This window comes from Equus przewalskii, chromosome 28 (genome assembly GCF_037783145.1).
Source record: "Equus przewalskii isolate Varuska chromosome 28, EquPr2, whole genome shotgun sequence".
NCBI classification, from domain to species: Eukaryota; Metazoa; Chordata; class Mammalia; order Perissodactyla; family Equidae; genus Equus; species Equus przewalskii.
The window spans coordinates 37,573,990-37,598,039 of record NC_091858.1 but is presented as its reverse complement, the minus strand read 5'-3'; the positions used below and the strand labels follow the sequence as shown (position 1 = coordinate 37,598,039).

Sequence of the window (24,050 nt, the reverse complement as noted above, 5' to 3'; positions counted from 1 at the left end):
ATTGATATTAATAGGACCCTACATCCCAGAACTGAAAAATACACATTTTTTTCAGGTACCCATGGAACATTCACTGAAAAAGAGAATATACTGAACAAAAAAAGTAAATCCTAATAAATTTTAAAAGATTGAAATTTTACAGAGGGTGGTCTCTCAAAAACAATAAGGTGTCTAGAAAGCATATGTCACACTTCTGAATAGATTGTGGATCAAAGAAAAAATCGGAAGGAAAATTGAAAATTGTTTAAAACAGAATGACAGTGAAAATCCAGCGTGTAAGGATTTGTGGGTGCAGCTCAAGCAGTATGTGTAGCATTCAATGCTTATATTAAAAAAAGAAGAAAAGCTTAAAAACAACAATCTAAGTTACCGCCTTAAAAAGCTACGAAAGGAAGAGAAAATTAAATCCAGATCAAAAGATGGAAAGAAAAAGAGTAGAAATCAGTAAAATATAAAATAAACAATAGAGAAAAATTACAAAGCCAAATATTGGTTCTCTGAAAAGATTAATAGAATGATAAACCCTCAGCAAGACGTCACCAAAAAAAGGAAAGAAAACACCTATTACAAATATTAGGAATAGAAAAGGGAAATCATTGTAGATTCAACAGCCTACATAACTCTGATACCAAAAATGTTACCAAAGAAAGGAAATTACTGAGTAATATTTTTTAATTAATAAAAATTACAATCCAAATACAGTAATATATATAAAAGACTGACCATGTACAATTTATTCGTGGCCAAATAAGGTTTATTCCAGGAATGCAAGATTGACCTAGCATTCAATACTCAATCAAAAGATTTACCACATTAGTTAACAAAGAAGAAAAATTTATGATTATACCAAGATATGAGAAAAAGTGTGTATTTTTGGTGAGGAAGATCGGCTCTGAGCTAATATCTGTGCTAACCTTCCTCTATTTTGTTTATGGGACGCTGCCACAGCGTAGCTTGATGAGCAGTGTGTAGGCCCATACCTGGGATCCAAACTGGCGAACCCCAGGCCGCCAAGTGAACTCGAGAACTTACCCACTACACCACCCGGCCAGCCCCCCAAAAAGTTTCTGATAATCACTCATCTGTAATTTAAAGAAAACCTCCCAGCAAACTAGGAATAAATGAAACTTCCTCAGTTGGATAAAGGGAATTTACATAAAATGGAGAGCCAATATAAATATTAATATTATCTAAGATTAGGTAAAAGACAGGACATCAACCCTCACCATTTCCGTTTGACATTAGAGTGAACGTCGCCCCCAGTAAGAAGGCAAGAGAAATACAGAGCATCAAGATTAAAAAGGAAGAAGTTTATTCTGTTTATTCTCAGACCACAAGATTGTTTACACAGAAAAACTAAGGAAACCACCAAACAAATACCAAAACAGATAATGGCATTTCTGAGCGCTAAGCCACCAGTGAAATACGTAAAAATCAACTGTATTTCTTCAGACCATCAATGAACAATTGGAAAATTTAAGAGGGTTTTAAACGTCTCAACAGCAATATAGATTCTCTACACCGAGAACTACAAATATCGATCCAAGTAATTCAAGACGGACATAAATAGAGAGAGATACGATGATGGAAACCTCAGTATTGGGAGGATGTTAAATCTCCCAGACTGGGGTATAGTTTCAAGGCGACTTCAGTCAAAACCAGCTCAACTCAAAACAACCTCAGTTGTTAGAGAAACTGACAGGAAGATTCTAAAATGTGTGTGAAAATGCACGGGACCGTAGAAAAGCCAAACCATCTTGACAAAGAAGAACAAGGTTGGACAAGTCACGTTATCTGCTTTTAAGACAGTGTGATATTGATGTCAGAATAGACCGTGGCCTCTCACCCCCAGCACGACTGATTCTTGGGGCCAGATGCTTCTTTTTTAATGGGGGCTATGTGTGCCCTGTAGGATTTTGAGCAGCATCTGTGGCCTCTCCCCACTAGATGACAGCAGCGCACTCCCCCAAGTGTGACAAGACAACGTGTCTCCAGACGTGGCCAGATGTCCCCTGGGAGGTGAACCCTCCCAGGTTAAGGTCCACCCAGAAAGACAGAATAAATCAGCGTGACAGGAGAGTGATTCAACCATCAGAACTTAAAACTTCTGCTCATCAATAGACACCATTAAGAAAACGGAAAGGCAAGCCACAGAGTGAAGGAAAATATTTGAAGTACATATCTGACAAAGGATTTGAAGACAGAATATAAGCTCCTACCAAGCAGGAATATAAATAACCCAACAAAAAATAGGAGAAAAGGTTGAAAAGTCACTTCACAAAAGAAGATATACAAATAACCAATAATTACATCATTAGTCATCCAGGAAACCTTGAAGGAGACGCCACTTCCCTTCCACTACACTGCCTTAAATTAAGCGGAATGACAACAGAAAATGCCAGTGAGGATGTGGAGTGGAGGTTACAGAAACTAAACATCTCAAAAATCACTGAGTTGTACGTTTGAGATCCGTGCATCTCACCACCTATCAATTTTGTCTCAATTAATAAAAATGTAATGAGTATTTATTTTTCTGTTCCATGATTTCTATTTTAGAAAAAAAATAATTTTCTTTTTGATGACTCCACCTAGGTTTGTTATTTTCAAAAAAAAATTAAACAGTTGAAATGTTTTATTTGGACAAAATGTCACATGGAAAAATGGGGATCCCACCTGGTCCGCCCCTCCCTATCAGCTTCCCCCAAGATGTGTCCCCAGACGTCTCTACCGGACTCCGCAAGACAAAACTGGTCCCCTGTCCCCCACCGTCCAGGCCTTCTGAGGACAAATTAAATATAGTGCTTGTTAACGTTAACCAAGTCCTGACTGTGCGCCGGGCTCCCCTCTGAATGTCTTCTGCACACCGTCCTTGTTCAGTATTCACTAAGCTCTGGGAGTTAAGTCCTGCTACCATCATCCTCGCCTTGCAGATGCTCAGAGAGATGATGTAACTTGTCCAAAACGACACATTAGCAGGTGGTTGAGCGGGGTTTGAACACGGGCTGACTTCACAAACGTGCTTCACCCCGAGCACAGCCAGCCTCTGGGGCCGTGACGTGTCCTACATCTGATGTCAAGGGCCCAACGACACAGGGGCAGCGTCTTGTCCAGACGGCAGGCTGACCCTGCTCGCCTTCTCTGAATGTCTCCAATGTGTCTTGTTATCACTTTCTAAAAATAAATACTCACATTGACTCATCCCCTCCGAAAAATCTCACAGCCTTCCTCAAATTACCCTGCACTCCTCTCTTTACTGACAAATTGGACAAATTGCTCAAAATTGTCAGTTTTACTGCCATTTTCTCGTCTTTACTTCCTGCAATTTGGTTTCTGCCCCAAATCCACCCAAAGCTTTTCTCCAACGGTCTCTCATGACCCCACGTTGCCCCATCTGGGTGACACTCACGACTCTGCTTCCTCTATAGTCTACACCTCCTCGGCCGCCCCCAACACGTTTGCCCTATTCTTGCAAGGTGCCTTCAGCTCAGCAGGTCCAGATCAAACTCATGTTCAGCCTCCAAAACTCGTTGCCCTTCCTGGGGCGTATTCTCTGTGTTGAGCAAAGTCTGGAAGCCTTGGAATCATCTCAGTTATGTCCTTCTCCCTTAGGGCCACATCCAGTCGCTTCCTGACTCCCACCCATCCGTCCATCCCTAACGTGAAACCCCCAGTCAGGGTCTACATTGCTTCTCACGGGGTCTGTTTGGACGCGGCCCTTGGCTTCACTCTCCATCCTCCGAGCCACAGAGAGCGTGGAGGACCCACAGCTAGGAGTCCCTCGCCAAGCGTCCGTGGCGCTTTCCTGCTGCCTGTGGAAGAAATCTGAGACTCTCTGGAGTGGTCTGCTTTTGCAAACTTCTCTCCCAGCACATGTTCCCCAGCACCATCCAGACCCCAGCCGCGCCGAGCAGCCCCGCCACCTCCGTGGTGGCCCGTCTGCAGATGCCCCTTTAGCACCATGCGTGAAGAAGGTTGGTGCCCACGTCTGTGCCCTCGACACAGGGAAAGAGAATGTGCCTCCTTCATAGCGCTGCCAGATTTAAGAAATAAAAACACAGGATTCCCAGTTAAATTTGAATTTCAGATAAACAGTGCATTCTTTAGTGTAAGTATGTCCCATTTGGGACATATTTGGACAATATTGGGAGCATGCTGATACTAAAGAAGCACTTGTTGATCTGGGATTCAAACCTGGCTGGGTGTCCTGTGTTTTACCTGACAGCCCTGTTCATCCATCTTGTCTTCCATCCCCAACTCTGTTCCTGGCACTCTGCTCAAGAAAGATCTGCAGAGTTAAGGGGATGGTGGGAGTGCCTTTCCGCGGAGGGGTGGCTGTTGAGTAAAATAATAAACACACGAGGAGCAGAGGAGGAGAACGGAGCAGTAAGTTCAAGCAGGGAAAGGAGGCACCCGGGGAGAAGTGCGGGGAGTGAGGTGGAAGCTCGTCCCTCCGCAGAAACATCACGGACGCTGCTGATGCACTGTGGACACGAGCCGTGTCTGCCCCGGGCTGCGTCCAAATGTGTGGAGTGAAGTGATTCCTCCAGGACTCTCCCAGCCTCTCAGTGAGCGAAAGAGCACCAACTCGGAGCCTTATGTATTCCTTCTCCAGAGCCTCCATAGAGGGCAGAAAGGGCCACGTTGTCCCCAGAGGGACGGTCTACACTCAGTCCCCCTGTGCTAAGTCCCCCCGTGTGACGTTAGGGTCTGAGTACCAGTATTATCACCTGCTGACACCCAGCTCAGAGCTTTCTCCACGTACAAAACCCAGAATGCCTGAGGCCTCGCTGTCACATGTGGGCGTCCGTGTGTCACCCCACACTGAAGGCGAGGGGTTTGTCCTGGACTCAGACCCCTGCTCCAGGGCCTTGTGGTGGTGCAACCGTGAGCTGTCTGGGGTCCCTATGCTGATCTGGGGAGAAATATGGACGTGTCGAAGTGCTCGAGGCAAGTGACGGGGGGCGGGGTCCAGTGTGAGCTCTCAGTGCGTCTCTGACTGCGTTCTTAAAAGGGTCTTTCTAGCACCCAACTCACGGAGCAGATGCCCCTCAGCTGCAGCCTTCTCCTTGTGTTGCATTTAGGAAGCTTTTGGTGGCACGTCACTGAAGTCCTGCCTGGCACTGGCTCAGAGCAAAGGCCATGCAGAGCGTGAAGGAGCAGAGCCCAGCGAGGGAGTCCTGGCCGGTGTGGTCCCCAGAGAAGGGATGCGGGGATACCCGACAATGTCCCCACCCGCAGTTAGGTGTGGACACGGTTTTCCGCTCAAAACCTGTGTGGAGGGAACAGGCCTGCCTTCCTCTCCTGCAACTCTACTCACAGCTTAGAGGACACTTTTAGTTTAAATATGGAAATAACCTGGGGAAAAAAACGTTTGCTGAAATCAGCTGATTAATTGCGAGATTATGTGAAATGTGTACTCAGAGATGTTAGAATAGTTTCCATTTCATAGGAGGAATGTTACATACACACACGCACACAGTGTCTGTCGGTCCCCAGCGTTGTTTAGAATGTTCCGTTTTCCACTTAATGCCGTGGAGGAAAGAGGTTTCATATTTGCAGCCACTCCTGTCAGATTCCATTTGGGGAAACGGAAAGATGCCCCCTGTGTTTGGAATGAACACATTTAGTATGAAAACAATGTTTTCTTATATTTCTTCTTCATACAACCTGCATAGAATCCTGACCGCTTTTCCAAGGTGACGAGGACAAAGGGATGATTTATTTTGTCTAGACTTTTGAGTTATTTATGTGGATCTAAATAGCTAAATGCAGAGTCCTGGAAAGGCACGTATTTTGTTACGTAACTTTGGTTTTACAATGATCTGAAGTCACAGAAGAGGTTCGAGAGCCTAGGATTCAGCAAACAACTCTGGAACAATTTGCCAATGAAAGGAAAATACTAGGAAACCTATTACTCTCTTTCTTACAACGACTTTCTCGCTCTCTCGGTGTTCCTAATTAGGTGTCCAGCCTCATTTGTGCGTATATGACCGTCCAAGGTGGGCATCATTGCAAAGGGGAAAAAACTACAAAAAAGATATTTCCGTGTCATTCCAGAAAATTTTGTGTGGTCTCCTTTTCAAATTTTCTGAGCACCACCCGGTCTGCACAGGAATGCGTGTTTCCATCCCTGACAACTGGATGCCGAAGTAGGAATTATCAAGTTGAGGGAATAACGAGGGGCTTAAGGGAATTTAAAATGATGTGGGAATTGGGGACAGACTTCTGAGGAAGAGCCAGGGAGCGTCCTGGAGTGAGGTCCCTGCGGCCTGGGTGCTCTGCATGGAAGGAGGCAGCCCTGACCTCTCGTTCCTGGCCTCGATTGCGCCTCCCAATGTCAGGGCTGACTTTCAGTCTCCAGGCCTGTGATTTCTGAGTTCGCTGGCTTCTTGGGCGCTATATTACAAAATGCTAAACCATTATAACGAAAAAAATCTATTAAGCCTAATGAGGCTGAAGTTGGGGGGATTTTAAGCTATTTATAATAGACAGTAACGCAGAACGGGACCTTTTGGGTTCTCTACTTCTTTGACTCAGCAGCTGCGATCTTGGGTCCAAAACTGTGAATTCTGGAGCCAGACTGCCTGAGCCCAGAGTCTGCTCCTGCCCTTGGCTCTGTGTGAGCCTGGGTCAGCGACTCAGCGCTGCTGTGGCTCAGGCTCCCCATTTGCACAGTAAGGGTTATAAATGGCCCTGCCTCATGGGATTCCCATGAAGATCGAATGGGTTAGTACAGAGCAAAATGCCTACAAGGTACCCAGAACAGTGGGAGGCGGCAAATGTCAACTACTGTGAGTCTGTTTAAAAGAAAAAATTAGCTTTCTATAATAATGACTTTTTTTTTTAAGTATGCTTTTTGGTGAGGAAGATTGGCCCAGAGCTAACATCTGTTGCCAATCTCCCTCTTTTTTTTCTCTCCCCAAAGCCCCAGGAGGTGTTATACACCTGGTTTTAAAGCAGAAATTATAGTTATTTATAATATAAGTTATATTCCATTAATATATAAAAATATTGTTAATTTTAGCAGAAATAATGACTAAATCTATAATAAATGGGCTTTACTTAATCAGAACGTATAATCAAGTCCAATTTTTTCCTTTGCTGCCCTATTTTTAAAGAAAGGAGTAAATCACAGAGGAAACCATTTACGTTAAGAGTTTACTTTGAGGGGCTGGCCCCGTGGCCGAGTGGTTAAGTTCGCGTGCTCCGCTGCAGGCGGCCCAGTGTTTCGTTAGTTCGAATCCTGGGCGCGGACATGGCACTGCGCGTCAGACCACGCTGAGGCAGCGTCCCACATGCCACAACTAGAAGAACCCACAACGAAGAATACACAACTATGTACCGGGGGGCTTTGGGGAGAAAAAGGAAAAAATAAAAAAAAAAATCTTTAAAAAAAAAAAAAAAAAAGAGTTTACTTTGAGAAGTGGGGAACACACTTAACCAGCTGACCCTGGAGTCAGAATCAGCAGCAGAATGTTTATAAACGTTTTTACACACAGACCAGTGCAGTGGTCCTATGTAATGGCCCCATTGTGATCCAAAAGAGGAAAGAGGAATCATTAATCATTTCTGTCCATATTATGCCAGTTTTTGATCAAATAAAATGAATTCTTACTATATTGTGAAAAAATCGTCACAAAACTTGACACGAAAGAGTTCAATTAGCCAGAAATTTAAGCAAAGCTGACCCCCGTCTGCCTGACATCCTCCAGGTTCCCCCATTCTAACACATTACGAAATGGCAAGAAGGGAGACCAGAGGACATTGGTTTTTAGGGGACTTTGGAAGGAAATGATCAGTCCTCTCGCTCCGTCTGCCTGTATTGCATAATCCAGACAACTCTGCATAAATTAAAACTGAGGGCGAGCCTTTCACTTTTTTTTGGTGTTTCTGAGTAGGTCAAGTTGCCAAAGGCTAAATGATCTTTGTAAGACTCTCCCAGGGTTTTGGCTCGAATTCGTTCCCTACAAGGCCGTGTGAGTTACCAGGCTTTCCGCACTCTTTGTTTTAATGTGGAATGATCCTAATTCCACCACCTGGCCATAAAAAGTCAGGTTTCAAAGCAGTTTTGTAAATAGCCTCCCCGGTGACTGTTAGGCAGTGCCTGTTTGCAACTGAACCTCAAGAATATTTACATAAGGTGAGGCTCCATCAAAAGACTGACGTTCAGCTGGAAATTTGGACAGCCTCTTGGCGTTGGTCCCATAACCATCGCCTCTCTGCCCCTTCAGTGCATGTTCACGGAACGCCTTTTCTCTTCGTTTCTTTTTTCTTATAGCCAGAGCTACCTGCAAACTGCAAGCGACGTGCCCGCTGGTCACAGCCTGGACCCGTCTGCCGGCTACAACTCCCCGAAGTTTCGCTCCCGGAACCAGAGCTACATGCGAGCCGTCAGCACCCTGAGCCAGGCCAGCTGCGTGAGCCAGGTTGGGAACTCTCTCCCTCCCTTCTCCCTTGGGGTCTCTAAACCCGTGTCGTCACAGACATCTGCCTGCGGGGGAGAGACAGTGGCTCAGCATGTCTTAGGGGAGAGCCACGAGCAGACGTGAACTTCCTGCCTGGGATTATCTTGAAATGATTACAAACCCGTGAACTTTGTAAGACTCGCTTCCTGACATGCTTCCTGACATTTATGGCTCCGTCATTCTTACGCTGATCTCCTCTGAGTGGGGAGTGACTGATAGCTGCCCCTCTACCTCCTTTCGGGCTGTCTTCCTCTCCCAGAGGTTTCCCCCAATAAAAGGAGGGCAGGGGGAGAGCTCTGTGGGGACGGGGCTCAGACTGCAGTGGCTTTCCATCGCGTCCTCCAAACTGAACCCCTGAAGGTCCAGTAAGAAGAGCTGGAAACATGCTGTGGTGCTGCTGTCACCCAGACAACTGTGTTTGTCAGGCTCACAGGGCTTATTTCTCGCCAGGCACTGCAGCCCCAAGTAGGGTCCGGGGTCCCCAGGTGAATGGCGGTGTCTTAATCAGGCCCAGAGGCACGGCTGACTGACAGAAGGAGGAGCCCAGCACGCCTTCCCACCCTGTTTTGAACTGTTGGAAGAATGCGCCACAGCAAAACGAGCAGTCGCTGGTACTTCTAACTGCCATATGTTGTAGGATAAATAAGAATTGCATTTTTAAAATTTTAATTAGACACGTTGCTTACTGATTTTAACTGCCTTTAAAAATAGTGCTTAAGCTAACCTGAGGTTTTCAGGCTCACTCAATGCTTTCTTCCACTTATTATAGAGTAGAGATTCTCAGCCAGAAACCTGGGCTCAGAACCCCTGCCTCTGGCCTCGGCTAGCTAAGGAGTCCTTAGCCGTGGTGAACTTCTCTCCTCATCAATGGAGAGAGTAACACCTGCTGTGTGGCCGTGCAAGGATAAATGACGTAACAGGTGCAATGCGGTAGCAGAGTGACAGAACACGTGTCTAATGAATTCTGGGTGTTATTATGTAAAGACCTCAGTGAATAATAAGCACTCAACAAACGATACCCATTATGATCACTAAAGTAATAATACTATTAGAATAATTATTAAAATAATCCTGGAACCCTGGCTGTGAGGGGGCTGTTGCACACCTGCATGGAGACTTGCGGTAATTCAGGATCAGCCCCAGGCCATTGTGACCTGCCAATTCCAGGAGGAGGAGGGCAATTCCCAGTGACAGAGGACGATGCATTGGAGATGATATATCTGGGAATCCGCCAGTGTCCTTGAGACACTTGAATTTAGTGGCTGAAGCTGTTAAAATTTCACTCTTTACCTTTAATGCTCAATTTTTTCTCCTGTGCAAAAATGAAATTAAAAGTCTAACAGGGGTCTTGTGAGATTGGCTTGTCTCTAAGCCGTTTCTTGATTTGAACTTTGTTAGTTTTGTTTTCTTTGAGCTCATGAACCTGGGAAGAATACGTTTAGGTGATTTAAGTGTTCTGGCCGATATCCTGGAATTTGCCAACAGTGAACATTTAGCATTGCACATGGAACTCGCACCCGCAGTTTGAACAAGTTCTTACTGACCAGCTGGAGGAATCGGATTTGCTCATTTACCATAAAATTTCTTACCTGGGGGAATCTCACTGAAAATGCTAGAAACTCACATTGGAACTATTGCTATTCGGGAACCGTCAGCAGATGACTCAGCAGCCCGGCAGCCCCTCGATCCTCCAGGCCGCGCGTCTAGAGCTCTCTGGGCCACTTAGTCATCACTGACCTTTCTCAGAGCTCTCTGGGACTCACCAATTTGTCAGTTCATCGAACAGGCCCCCACACGTCCTTTTCATTCTCAGAATGATGTTCCCTAAAGTTTCAGAGGACACAGCTGCGTTTTTCTTGTGAATTATGCTGCCCCATCTTACTCTTAATTTAGCGCCAGTGTTGTTATATATAGAAATAATCTACACGTTAAATGGAATAGTGCCCACATTTTTCATATCCCTTAAATGCACTCGGAACAGCAGACTTGAAGATGCTCTAACCTTCCCCTCATTTGATAAATAATAATGTAACGGTGGTGTGGTTTGCTGAGGCCTGCATCCACAGCCACTGCTCTGGGCTGCCCTGTCCATTACCATCATGAGGAGCCACCCCGTGGGGCATGGCCATGCCTTTCCCACCGGCAGACATGACACTCAGCGTTATTTACTGGAGCTCCTCCCGGCTGTGCTGGGATTGGGGAGACAGCGGAGTGAGACATATAGCAGCCATAAGGAACCAAGTCTCAAAGCAGTTACCTGTCTGACGCCAGATGGGGGCAGCGTGGGGATTCATGTCCCCCATGCCTGGCAGATCCCAAAGTCACCCGAGAGGGAGCAGAGGCACCAGCAGCCCTCTGCTTCCTGCCCGCCCTCCATCCCCTCCACACTGAGCGGCTTCCTTTCCCGCATCACATGCCCACTCCCCACGTGGAGGGTCTGAGTCCTGCCCCAAAGGTCACACAAATGTTGGCTGCCCAAATTTGCTGGTGCTTCTGGGGACACACAGCTCTTATCAGGTCCAGGTTTTTCCAGGCGAGTCAGCCGGAACACATCTGTCTTATTTTAGGTTGCAAAGTGGCGGGTGTGTCCAGATACGAGCTTCACTCTGTCCCCAGATCTTCCACTGGCTTCTTACTGCACGATGGGGATGGAGGTCGCAGAGGGAACAGACCGCAAGGGGACCCACTGAGGAGGCCTCAGCCGTGTTCCTACAGAGCATGGACCTGCTCCCTTTTCCCCCATTACAATGTATTTCTCGTCACCTGTTCAAACCCTAATTATCGTTTTATATACCTCCACACCCAACTCACAGTGTTTCTATGACCTAATGAACCTCTAGTGTTGACTGAATTTTTTCCTGCCATATTGGGGTTCACAATGTGGCCACTTTGTGTGTGCGAGCACCTGTGACGGTTTCACTGACAGCTCACAGGGCGAAAGATGGAAACCATTCTGGAGGGCGAGTGCAGAACAAGCGGGCTGCCATCCGGGTCCCCCGATCTTATCTTCCTGGGGGCGGCATCTCTCACCTGCCCCAGGGCTCAGCCGGCGGACCCTGCTGGGGTCACCGTCACTGTGACGGGCTCCACATTGACCTTGTTTCTGTCCATCAGCAATGGGGAGAATTCCGACCACCTGAGCCGTTTTCCGGGAGCCAGACGAGCTCAGGGATGTGGCAGACGGACTGTGCGGAGGGCGGCGGTGCTGGAGACCCGCGTGGACCAGGAGGCCACCCTCTGCGTCCTCATGGCAGGAAAGACGTCCGCCTTCCTCACAGTTTCAGATCGTGCCATTGTCTCGTTCTCTTTCTTTCTCTTTAAAAAGGTGTTTCCCCATGATCACAGCCTCTCTTTCTGTCATGCATCCTTTTTTTTAAGTTGTGGTAAGATATACGTAACATGTAATTTGCCGTCTTAACCATTTTTAGGCACGCAGTTCAGTAGTAAGTACGTTCATGTTGTAGTGCAACCGTCACCCCATCCACCTCCAGAACTTTCCATCTTCCCAAACTGAACCTCTGTCCCCGGGCAACACTCACTCCCCACCCCCTCCCCCAGCCCCTGGCCCCCCATCTACTTCCTGTCTCCGTGGATGTGACTCCACTAGGGGCCTCAGATAAGTGGAATCCACAGTATTTGTCCTTTTGTGTCTGACATTTCACTGAGTATAATGTCCTCAAGGTTCATCCATGTTGTAGCTTGTGACAGAACTTCCTCCCTTTTTAAGGCTGAATAATATTCCATTGTATGGATGGACCACATTATGCTTACCCATTCACCTGTTGACGGACACTTGGGGTGTTTCCACCTTCTGGCTCTTGTGAATTATGCTGCTATGAACATGGTGTCAAGTATCTGTTCGTGTCCCTGCTTTCAATTTTTGTTCATAGCTACCCAGAAGTGGCGTTGTTGGATCATATGAGAGTGCATGTTTATTTTTTGAGGAACCTCCACACTGTTCTCCACAGTGGCTGCACTGAGTCATGTTCCCGGCAGGTATGCTCCAGGGTCCCATCATCTCCGCATCCTCCCCGTGTCGCGCTTGCTCCGTAAATGTCGTCTGTCGTGACCTGGGAGAGGCCCACGCTCAGCTTTGTGTAGAGCTCTCTGCCGCAAGCTGGACAGTCTCCCTTCCCCCCTCATCCCTTCCCCAATTTTCTCTGCTTTGTGCTGATATCTAGGAGCAGTCCTAGTTGCGTTTCTGCATTTGTGGTTCACAAAAGAAGAAGTAAGATGCTTTGAGCCGCACTGGCTGCTTCCATAGCTCACCCCGTTAGCTTCCTATCCCTGCGGGACGTCTCCAGGAGGCTGAGTCATGGTGTGAGTTCCCACGTAAAATTATATCCACTTCTCAAAATCTCCCTCGGGTTCAGTGCACAAATCAGCTCCCGGAAAACAGATTATTTCAGTTACTTTCTAGACCAATTTGAGATCCTTCTCAACTACTTAGTATTTGTTTGGGGAAAAGTCATCTTCATTTCCAGAACCTTGCTGATAGGTTTTTGTTGCTGGAAGCACCAGCCAAATGGTCCTTACTGAAATTTTAATCCTGTGTTTGTAAAATGCACGTACAGGTTTGACAGCTTCTCTTCTTAGAGGGGAGAGCTCCTGTGCCTGGGTGGGTTTGCAGAAGGTGTCCACTGAAACCCCACATCCGGGTGCTGGCAGACGGGGCCACATCCCTCAGAAATGGGCCTTTTCAAGTGTCTAATGTGGATCTTTGGCATAAATGACAAACCAATCTGAGGCTTTTTGATGTAATTCCGTATCAGGGGAAACTTAGATCGAAAGAAATTTGTAGTCCAGAAAATGCCGTATTTCAGGGGTTTCTGATTCGGTTCCTTCACGGGGTACCTGCAGCTCCCATGACAGGAGCTTGTGGTCTGTCTTCCCTCTGAATTTGTCTGTCTCTGTCCAACATCGGGAACCCTCAAACCGTTTGGATGAATGCAGGGCCCCTTCATCTTTCTCTGCTCTTTTTTGCCTGCACAACCTAAATGTTCTCTTTCTTACACTGTGGCGTCAGGCAAACAGCCCTGCCTTTGAGTCTCCTCGGCATCCTGATCCATCATCTCCAGGATGGTGACTACTTAGACTCGCTCGCCTTTGTTGAGTGGGAGAGCCATTCTTCTAGCATGTAAATAATCAGGAAAACCAGAGAAGTCGTGAAATAATCTCAGGGAAACCCAGGCAGCCGGAAGCCGTGTGCAGGTCCATCAGGCACAGGGAGGCGGGCAGAGGGTGCCTGTTTTATTTTCCCTATAAAAGAGGAAAGTGGATTCTTCTGCCTGTGTTTACTCCGTGAACAATTAGAGGAGGGGAACTAATCTGGGGTTTAAAACAATGCTTTTCTATTTATCTGCCAACATAACCCCGGCGTTGAGGATGTTGTCAGTGACATCTTAGGCATTGGGATGGCACAATCCGAGGTGGCAGCCTGAGCCGGGGCTGGGGTCGTGGGGATGTGGCGGGAAGAGTGAGTCAGTGCGGGACAGCGGGGGCCGGGTTTGGACTAGAGGATCCAGCTGGCCGTGGGGACGCGTCCAGGTTTCGGGCTTGGGCTCCCCAGTCAACTCAGGCAGGAGGGATGGGCCAAGGAGATAAGATGGAGGGAAGGAGGAGGCCATGGGTGTGCTGTGCCTGCCACCTCCCCCAGCTCTGACTCTGCTCACCTCCACGTGCCTGCTCTCCACCAGCCGCAGCCCTTGCTCATGCCTCTCGCGAACAAGCATCCGGGACCTGCTCACGTAACATGCTCCCAAGGGACATACCCAAATGTAAGAGCACCTGGGAGGGTCATTTGTCAAAGCCCCAAAGGCGTCCATCACCCCCTGGAGCCGCTAACTGCTGCCCGCTAACCATGGGCCTCTCGTCCTCAGGACTGTGGGCAGCTACATGTTACCTCTCCAGTTACAGCTTCTCGTTCTTAAAATTCTCATTTCTTCTCCCATCCTGTTCTCTTCAACCTTGTTTTAGCAGTATGTTTCACTTTATTGGATTTCCATTTGAAACCTCTAGATTTGGCTCACCGGAAACACACGAGTATTTCCATCTAGCAACCTCAGGAAAAGCGTGTCCTCCCAGGGTCATCGACCCTGCGCAAAGGCCCTTCCACCCACCGACGGTCAACCCCGTGTGTGCATGCCACTTGAGATCCCCGCTCTGTTCAGAGCCTGGATAATTTTTTTCAAATATAGTTCGAATTTTTGGGCTCCCAGGTTGATGGTATACCCAGAAATTAAATCTCAGGCTTGAAAATAACTACTTTACCTGCTAAGTTATCAAATGAAGTGAATGCACTAACTCAGGCTGAGGAAGAAAAAGAACAAAACTGGAATTTAGGTGATGCCATTGTTGCCTGTGGGCAGGCACAGCCGTCCAGCCATTCCCCTCTCCTCTGGACTCGGGTTTATGCTGCCCCGTGGGGAGAAGGATAGGAGCTTACTGACAAGTTTGCTGTTGGTTTCCAGGACCATGAGTAGAAGAGGACTAAAGCTAGCTTCCCCTACTTAAAGTGTGTTCATGTACTGGCCTCGACCCCTGGAGCCGCCTGGGCTCTAAACAGCTGGGGATGGGTCATTCGGAAAACACAAAAAGAGGGAAGGACTAACATTTTGAACAATTACTCTGTACCAGGTATGGTGCTAAACTTTTAAACACGTTCTCGCTCTTAAACTTAGTAATAACTGTCAGCTGTCCTTTAAAGGTTTGCCTTGTGGGTCCATCGAACTTCAATGACGTCTTGGAATTGGCTGTTTACCTTAGTGTTTTGTAAGTAACGACCTAATAAGCTATTTCCCAAGCTTGACAGGTTCCCAGTGCTGATTCGACCTAACTAGGCTGAAAACGTAAGCTTGGGAGTGAAGATCGGGGTGAATATTGTTCTCTCTTGTGTTGTGACATGGCCGTCGTCACCCGGCTGGATCCCGCCGTCAGCTGTGTCGTTCTTGTTCCAGATGAGTGAGGCGGAGATCAACGGGCAGTTCGAGTCGGTGTGCGAATCGGTCTTCAGTGAGGTCGAGTCTCAGGCCATGGACGCCCTGGACCTCCCCGGCTGCTTCCGGACGAGGAGTCACAGTTACCTTCGAGCCATTCAAGCTGGTTACTCGCAAGATGACGAATGTATTCCCGCGATGACGCCCTCCAACATCACCTCAACCATCAGATCCACAGCAGGTAGGAGCATGCCCCTTCCGACCTTCCGAGCGAAAAGTGTACAGATGTGCCTGAATCCTCGTCCTAGAAGGCGCGGGGCGCACCTGTACCACGGGCACAATTTACTCTCCAGACGTTTGGTTACTTTTCCAAATTGTGTTTGTTACATTGTCGTATTTGCAATGATGTTCTGAAACATTTCTTTCATAACCTTTCTTTTTCTTAGAATGAAATCTATTACTTATCAAGCTTCTTTAAGATAATCAAGTATAACTTTTGTAACATTTTGTATCGGAAAAAAAAATTTAAGTGCTGACATTTGGAAGGTGATTGTGTTTTAAATATCAAAGTTTAATAGATTGCAGTAAAGCTTCAGCTGATGAGCACTGATGCCAGGCTCCTTCGTAGTGCTGTCCAGCCTGAAGCTCTGTTGCTTGGTAAGCAGATCCATAAACATGATTCATTGCTGCAAAGCAGATCAATCATAAATGTAAATTCACTAATCGTCTTAGGGCTCAACAGATTCAATGTCACAGTTTCCTTCAGGTCTTATGGAAAACCGTATCCACCCCTTTGAAAATTTACCACCTAAACTAAATATCACTGCCTAATATTTCAGTGCACTATTATTTTTTATATAACACAATGAATATGCATGGCCCAGAGAAACCCATAAAACACAGCATGTGATAAAAGCTGCCGAGCTACCTAGAAAGGCCAAGCAGGGAAGCTCGAAAGCAAGCGATGTTGAGCGAGCTGATCTGAGTGTTAGCAAATTCGGATGCTGCGGACGTGTCAGAGGTGTTCGGGGACAGTTCTCAGAAGAAACAGAAAGAGCATGGTTCCCGATAACAAGCGTTAGGAACAGAGTGGGGAAGACAGTGGAAGTTCGGGGAGAAGTGTGTCCCCATCCCGTAGACACAGCGTGGTCTGTTTCAAAGCTGAGGCATTTAGTGAGAATTTGGGGAGATGACACGTCCTTACAGGTTGCAGAGCTCGTGCTGCCCTCGTGGCACTTTGGGAGGAAAACATATTGTGGTTTAGCCCTGGATGGAACAGGATACACTGGCTTCAAACCTTGTTCCATCACGTTGTCACTCGGAGGTCTTAGCCACATTAACCTTCCTGACTCTTGGTTTTCTGAGGTGTTCAAAAGAAGCAATAGCTATGAAAAATGTGTCAAGGAAACCTGATCACTAGTCTTCAGAGAGAGCTCTGGGTCCTCTTGGTCTTTTCATGATGCTTTGTGGCACCATGATGGTCCCCTGATGGCTAAGCCTTGGGGCCTCAGAAGAAGTGTTCTGGATCTTGGCGCTCAGCTCAGCACAGCTCTGTGGGAACCGACAGGGCGGTGCTGGACCTGTTCCGTGGGACACCTGCAGGACTGCCAACATCCTGCAGGTGCCACCGAGGGGGCGTGGTGGTCTGTGGTGGGGGGTGCTCAGTGTCTGGCTCTCCCCTCTGCTGTCCTCTCCCACTTGCTCCCTCCTCTCGGCGGCGTCCTGGGCCGCCTCTCATGCTCTGCCCTTGGTGAAAATGAAACGGGAAAAATGAGCAGATCTGAAACCGCGGGAAGTAACGAGCTTTACAATCACAGTGTTTTAAGAAACACTTTTGGAGATCATTACGGATAAATTCGCCAATATTTGTTGAGTGTCTCTTATGAGCAAGTGACAATTAAGCACTTGCATGATCTTCAGAAATGCTTTGGAACAATAATTACCTTGTCGAAAGTGACTTTATTGTTTTTAGAGCTGTCATCATAGGGAAAATAAGAAGAAAACAGAATTGGTAGAGAGAATACAAGAACCGGTGCCGAATTCAGACTACAGTTCTAATTTATGTACATATCTTACCGAGTACATTCGTGTAGTCTCAAAACGTATGCACCAAATAAATTACAAAAAGTGCTTCTCTTCAAAGTTTCTGCTGGATCTTGGCCTGGTTATTGAATACAAATTTCCTCTAGACGGTTGGGGGTGGGGGCAGAGTTCGGGAACAGCCTGCGAGTCAGATGAGAGAAGAAATGGAAGACGGTGAGTGGGGCTGCTCAGCATGTCGAGGACGACCGGCCATTCTGAGGACATGAGCCAGGTACATCAGTTCCTGCCTTTGCCCGATTTACTCTGAGCATCGCCCACAAAATGTTTATAATCTTTCTTCCTTAAGCAGAACTGAGATGGCATGCAGCAATAGGGCCCTTGATAAGACTGCGAGAGATACCACGGAAATGAAAAATATCTGGAAAAACACAGGAAAACGAAAGTGTGGATAAAATCTCTCTACCCATCCCGGCTGTGAACACCTACTCCTTATCAGACCTGACCTTCCTGTTCGACTCAGAGCATCCTGTCCTTGAGGCAAAACAGGATTTTCATAATTTTGTGTCAAAACATTTGGAGGATCATAAACTAACATTTAATAGCTGTCCTTTGTTGATGTGTGTGTGTGCGCGCGCACACCTGCACAGAGAGAGAGAGACGATTTTGACAAATTGATCTCCTTTTCTGGTTCTAAAACTGGCTCTTGAAAATAATCCGAAAAAAGTTATTTTCAAAAAATATTCACACGATTTTGAAGAATAAGATTTATTTAAATATGGGGGCTTTTTTGCATGCTTGAAAAGTAGAAGTTGGTGTTTTTATATTGTCTCGCCTTGTATAAATGCAAATATATAATTTTAATATTCATCTAGTAATAATTAAATATCAAATATATGCATGAAAGGTTTGTTAAGAGTTTTTAAATATGTATCAGGCATTCAGTTTTAAACCTGGGCGGGTTGATGCCGCCAGCGAAGGCTGTGCTTGTCTCGGGGACTCGAGTCCAGTTGTTCACCCCTCGGTCCTTAAAGGCTTGTGGTGATCCAGCTGAAACAGGCCCTTTTTCTCTAATCTCCAGGGAGCTCGACAGGACGAGAATACACTGCCAGGGAGGATGACCCACGACCAGAAGCGTTTCTCCACCCCGCTGTTTCTTTCATTACGGAGAACTCTGCATATTGATTAGTGTTCTCTCCTTAAGTGAAGTGGTTTTGAAAACATCTAACTTTCATTTCACACATGGTTTCTTTCTCATCTGTGAAATGATTTATCAGATAGATTTACTTGTCTCAATATGCATTTCGCCCGATTTTCCCAGGGAGGGAGCGTTATTGATATCGTGGAGGAAAATGCTATAAAATTAGATTATAATGATTTTTCTCTGGGTCAAAAATTTTCTCAGCATATGTCACAGCTGATTCTAGAAGTCATTAAAACAAAGGGAAAATCCATACAAACCCTGACAGAGGAAACAGCCATAAACTTATTTTTATTTTATTGTTCATATTTCTATAGCGACTTGTTTCTCTAGGGTACATCATAATTTCCAGTTTCCAAGATAGCCTCCAGCTTCTAGAATTTGGCTGCCTTCCTGGTCTCCTGGCCACGTGACTCCGACCGTCCCCCTCATCACATCTCCTTCTCTGACTCTGCCCCTCTGGCCTTGCGAATATCGGGTCCTGGTGATTACACTGGGCCACCGACACAATCCTGGGTAGTGTTCCCATCTCTGGACCCTGAACTTCCATCGCATCTGCAAAGTGCCTTTTGCCATGTAGGGTGACATGGCCATAGGTTCCAGAAATTAGGACGTGGACATTTGGGGGAGCCCTTAGTCTGTCTACCATAATAGGATTTCAACAAATACTGGTTGAGTGCATGAGGGAATAAATGAATGAATGAATAAATGAAGTCTTCTCTGAAGCCAGGCCACGTGTCAACATTGATCTACTCGCAGACAGACAGAAGAACGGGGAGCCCGTTACCCTCCCAGGCATGCTAAGCTAATCCTTGTAATAAATTCAAGTTCGTGCTGATGATGTCAAACAAGTCCAGTGGAGGCCGCCAGGCGGGTGTCCCCTGTGGCAAGGTGGGAACCGCGTGACGAAGGGCAGCCTCTTCCTCCAAGCTCTCCCGGGGTCAGATACTGCCCGAGTCCTGGCTCTGCCCTGCATCGCCGCATCAATCTATGTTGTCATTCAGGCAACAGGAAAATGATGACGTCACACATCCGTCAGCCCGGAAGCGTCCTAGCAAATGGCCAAGTGGTCCAAGATGTCCCCGTGGTTGTCATGGTCACCGTGAGGACTTCTCCTCAGAAGACAGCAACAGTGGTGGTTTCCGTGAACCCCTGAGAAGGCCGCCCTGGAGCTCTTTGTCCTGACACGGAGCCCGGTCGTGTCTTTAAAGGACCCCATTCCCCGTGCCTGGAGTTTAGAGACGGATTCACAACTAGGGCGTCTGCCTCTTGATGAGTCTGACCACAGCGCTGAGCTCTGTGAAAGGTGGGAAAAGGTCTTTGCAGGAATGCTACTTGGTGCTTCTCCTCTGCGTGCAGACTTGCGTTTTAGAAGAAGTCAACATACGCAGCCTAAACATCTAAAAGATAAAAAATAGTCGTGTGATTTTAATTGCCCGTGATTTCTTTCAACTATAATCAAAGAATCATCTACCGCCTTATCCATTTATGCTCCGGACCTTCAAGATAAGTGAATGAAAGACAGTCTCCGCCCTCAGGACCAGTGAGAGAAAGTACACGGAAGGGGGCCTGAGCCTAGAGGAGTGAGACCTGAGTTTACCTGGCTGCAGGCGGGGCCCCCAGGAGTGATAGGGGGCGTTGTGGGGGTTGGGGCAGGAGACCCTGGACTGAGTGTAAAGAAGGAGTAGGAGTGAGCCAGCGTCCAGTGGCGATTCCTAAGAGTAAAATACGTACCTCTCTGGAATAAACGTGGTGGAATGGGCTTCCTAATTCTCAGAAAGAGTGAGCTCCGCAGACAAGTAGTCGATTTGTCCAAGGAGCTCCATGTGTGAGATGGAATTGCTCAGGTGGGGACAAACATGCTCAGAAGATTCTCCCCAGGTGTGCAGCCTGCTCTTTCCTTCAGAACCACCTGTTTTCACGTAATTCATGTCCCTCTCTTAGAAATGGCCACTTACATAGAATGGGAGAAGAGTGTAAACGCTGATGGTCATGAGGTTTCCAGTGTATTCTGTCATTGTCAAGATCAATTCGTCGTAATAGGATTGAAACTAGAACCGCAGATTCCTGACTCATAGTCCAGGATTCCTGTACTTTACAATATCTGCAACTTATCCTGTAACTCGATCTCTCACCTCAAATAGGAGTACAGTTAGAGGGTACAGGTGGATGGAGAGTTAGTAGAGATCCATGCAGGAAATTCTGTGTCACCAAGACAGCAAGGTGATCAGTTACTATAAGGCATAATTGTTTAACACGTGGAGAAGTAAACCAGTGGAATTGGTCATTTAACATCATGTAAACTAAATAACCTATAACCTAAACAACCAATGACTAAATGACTGAGTGCACGCATAAAGGAATGGATGAAGGAATGAGTCACTCCCCAGATTTCAAGATGCTGCAGAGGTACGAGTCCTGTCACCTCCTCCTCTCACGCCCCCTCCATCAGCGTCCCACCCCAACCTGCGTCACCTCTCTTTGCTGCAGCCCGAGTCACACTCACGTGGATCTCTGCGTGGCCCTCCAGCTGGTCCCCTGGCTGGAATTCTCATCGCTCTCCATGACGCCCTCCACACTGCCGCCGATTTCCTTGCTAAAAATGCAGCCTGATCCAACACTGCCCGCAGGGCACCCTCTCTTGTTTCCTGTTACCGATGAGTACAGGCTGCAGGCCTCCGCGTGACAGTGCACACCCAGGATGACCTGACCCAGCCAGCGCTCCTGCCACCTTCTCACTGCCCCCTCCCCGCCCCCCACACTCACTCTTCCTGAAATTCTCTCCCTTCTGTGCCTTTGCACACGCTATTTGCTCAGCCTAGAATTTGCTTCCTTGGGTTTCTTGCCTAACTCCTAGCTATGCTTTAAGACTCAATGCAGGAATCGCTTCTTCCAGGAAGCCTTCCCTGATTCACTCTTTACCTAATTAGTTTAGGTGCCAACATAAATTCCTTCCCTGCCTACTCCCTGATCAGAAAAATACAACAAAAGAACACATGTATTAAAACAAAAAAATCTTAATTTTCACTTATTTTTAAAATATACTTCTCTTTTAAAGATATAGAGATATTAGATGCCAAAAAATTCAGGCTACAGTGGAGAATTGTATTTACTATTTGTATATATTTACATTGTCTCATAAATACTTACAAGAAGCATTGACACCATGGCTTTTATTCCTTACAATATGTTAGTTTAAAAAGCATTACATTAAAACAAGTGGTCTAAATTCATGACATTATAAAAATAATCTGAGAACATTGAAAATAAAATACTTTTGCTCTCAGGAAAAAAACTGTAGTAATGCTTTTAAATCCAGCCCCTCAGTGTCAGTATTTAGTTTTCTTTCCTTGCAGTGATGTGGAATGAGAACTAACACTGAAAATGGGAGGGATGTGGTCATAAAGTCCTGTAGACACATTTGAGTTTCTTGATCATCTGGACTTAATAATTTCACATATACCATCTTTAAAATGCATTCAAAAATTATAATTCATTTGTTACTTTTGTAACTTCCAATTTTCTTTCTTTGCTTGTGGGTTCCAAGAAACGGACAATTTAAGGTGACATTTTTGGACTTACACCAAATGGTTTCTTGTTAAGTGTTTCTAAATTCTGGGGAATTAGCCCTTTATAAAATGTATCCTTGAAGTGTCGTACAGAAATGGGAGGGAAGCGTACATCCTGCCACCTGCGCATCCTTCACCTTTACTGTCTCGCCCGGTCGGTCAATTTGTGCTTCAGACTGGTGGTTGAAGATTAAGGTTTCGCTACACTGCGGAATGTTGGAAAATTACAAGTCTGATGCCTGCCACGGTTAATTTTATGTGTCAGCTTGACTGGGCCCAGATATTTGGTCAAACGTTATTCTGGGTGTGTCTGTGAGGGTGTTTTTTGATGAGTAAACATTTGAATCTGTAGCCTGAGTAAAGCAGACTGCTCTCCCTAAAGTGGGTGGGCCACATCCAGTCAGTTGAAGGCCTGAATACAACAAAAGGCTGACCCTCCCACGAGCAGGAGAGGCTTCCTCCTGCCTGACTGTCTTCAGTTTGGGGAATCAGCTTTTTCCTGCCTTTGAACTTGAACTAAAACACTGGCTTGTCTGGGGTCTCGAGCCTGTCAGCCTTCAGACTGGAGCTGCACACACCCTCAGCGCTGCTGGCCCTGCAGCTTGCCGACTGGCCCAGCAGCTCATGGGTCTTGTCAGCCTCCCTAGGCGTGGGAGCCAAGTGCCTGTAATAAATCTCTTTCTCTGTGTAGGTATACATCCTCTTGGTTCTGTTTCTCTGGACGGGCCCAGTTATACAATATATTCAGAGAGTATTTCTTCAGGTTCTATATTTAAATTGCTCAGACTATTTACTCAGAGAATTTTCACCCGCAACCCTTCACTCCGGCAAACTCTGACATGAAAAAGATAGATCAGAAACTTTCCTCCTTGTGGCTGGGGGTGGGAGAGGGTTCATTAAAATAAAAGATATTGTCACAGATGTGGATAAGCTGCGTTTGTAAAACAATCAATCAGGTATCTAAAAGTTAAAAAAAAAAAAAAAAATCACCACCATTAGTTTCAGGAAGTGGTTGCCGAATATCCCAGTTATAGATCGTGTGTGGCTCCTGGGAGCCGGCCCCCCAGGACAACGGGCTCCCTGTGGGACGTGGGGCAGAGGCTCAGCCCCAAGGCAGCAAATGCTACTTACCTTCCAGGGACCACATGCTCCTCTGAGCCATGGACGTCCGAGAAGCGAAGCCAGCCTGGCTGCTCGGTCCGTCCCTGAGATGGCGTCCCAGCCGGCAGGACTGGGTTGACCCTGGGTGGTGACCAGTTAGCCAGATCTGTCAGAAGTGAGTGGAGCCAGAGGGCAAATGAAATTCTGGTCCAGAAAGGAGAACCAAGGGTGAGAGCTGGAAAAGCCAGCATCTGTCACCATAGAGACGCAAGGGAGAGGTCAAAATCAGAACCTCAGAGGTAATTAGCTGGCTGAGGGAGGACCCGAGACCTCAGCAGGAGCAGAGCCTCAGGGCTGGGAGCTCATCCTGATTGCTGGCTCTCAGGAGCAGAAAGGTCTGCTGGGGTCAAAGGCATGTGCTCCAGGGACAGAGGTCGCGTCCTCGCCTGGATGGGTCCGCGTGAAACGCCCTGCAGGAGACCGTAACGGGGAAAGTGGAGACCTTCTCTCAGCAGAGGTCACTTGCTGTAGAATTGAGGTCCCCATGCTGGACTCCACGGGCCCCTAGGGGACCCCCTAATATATTCAAGAGTTCAGGGCTGCAAGAACTTAGATGGGATAAAAAGTGGATCTTTATTTTACTAACTTCTAACTTTGAAATTTCCTTCCGTTATGAATGTAGACAACAAAACACTTTCCCATTAGCTGTGTCCATGACTCATCAGATTGAACTCGGGAC

The 24,050-nt window shown here is 46.8% G+C and overlaps 1 protein-coding gene across 14 annotated transcripts in view; it reads left to right on the top strand.

Moving 5' to 3' along the window:
• The window catches only part of DLGAP2 (DLG associated protein 2), an 817,721-nt gene that overhangs the window by 747,097 nt on the left and 46,574 nt on the right, over positions 1-24,050 (top strand). For all 14 annotated transcript variants that reach the window (XM_070599096.1, XM_070599101.1, XM_070599105.1 and 11 more), the window contains 2 exons: positions 8,279-8,426; positions 15,422-15,641. In XM_070599096.1, coding sequence (XP_070455197.1) covers positions 8,279-8,426; positions 15,422-15,641 — 368 coding nt within the window. The remainder of the gene's footprint in view (positions 1-8,278; positions 8,427-15,421; positions 15,642-24,050) is intronic.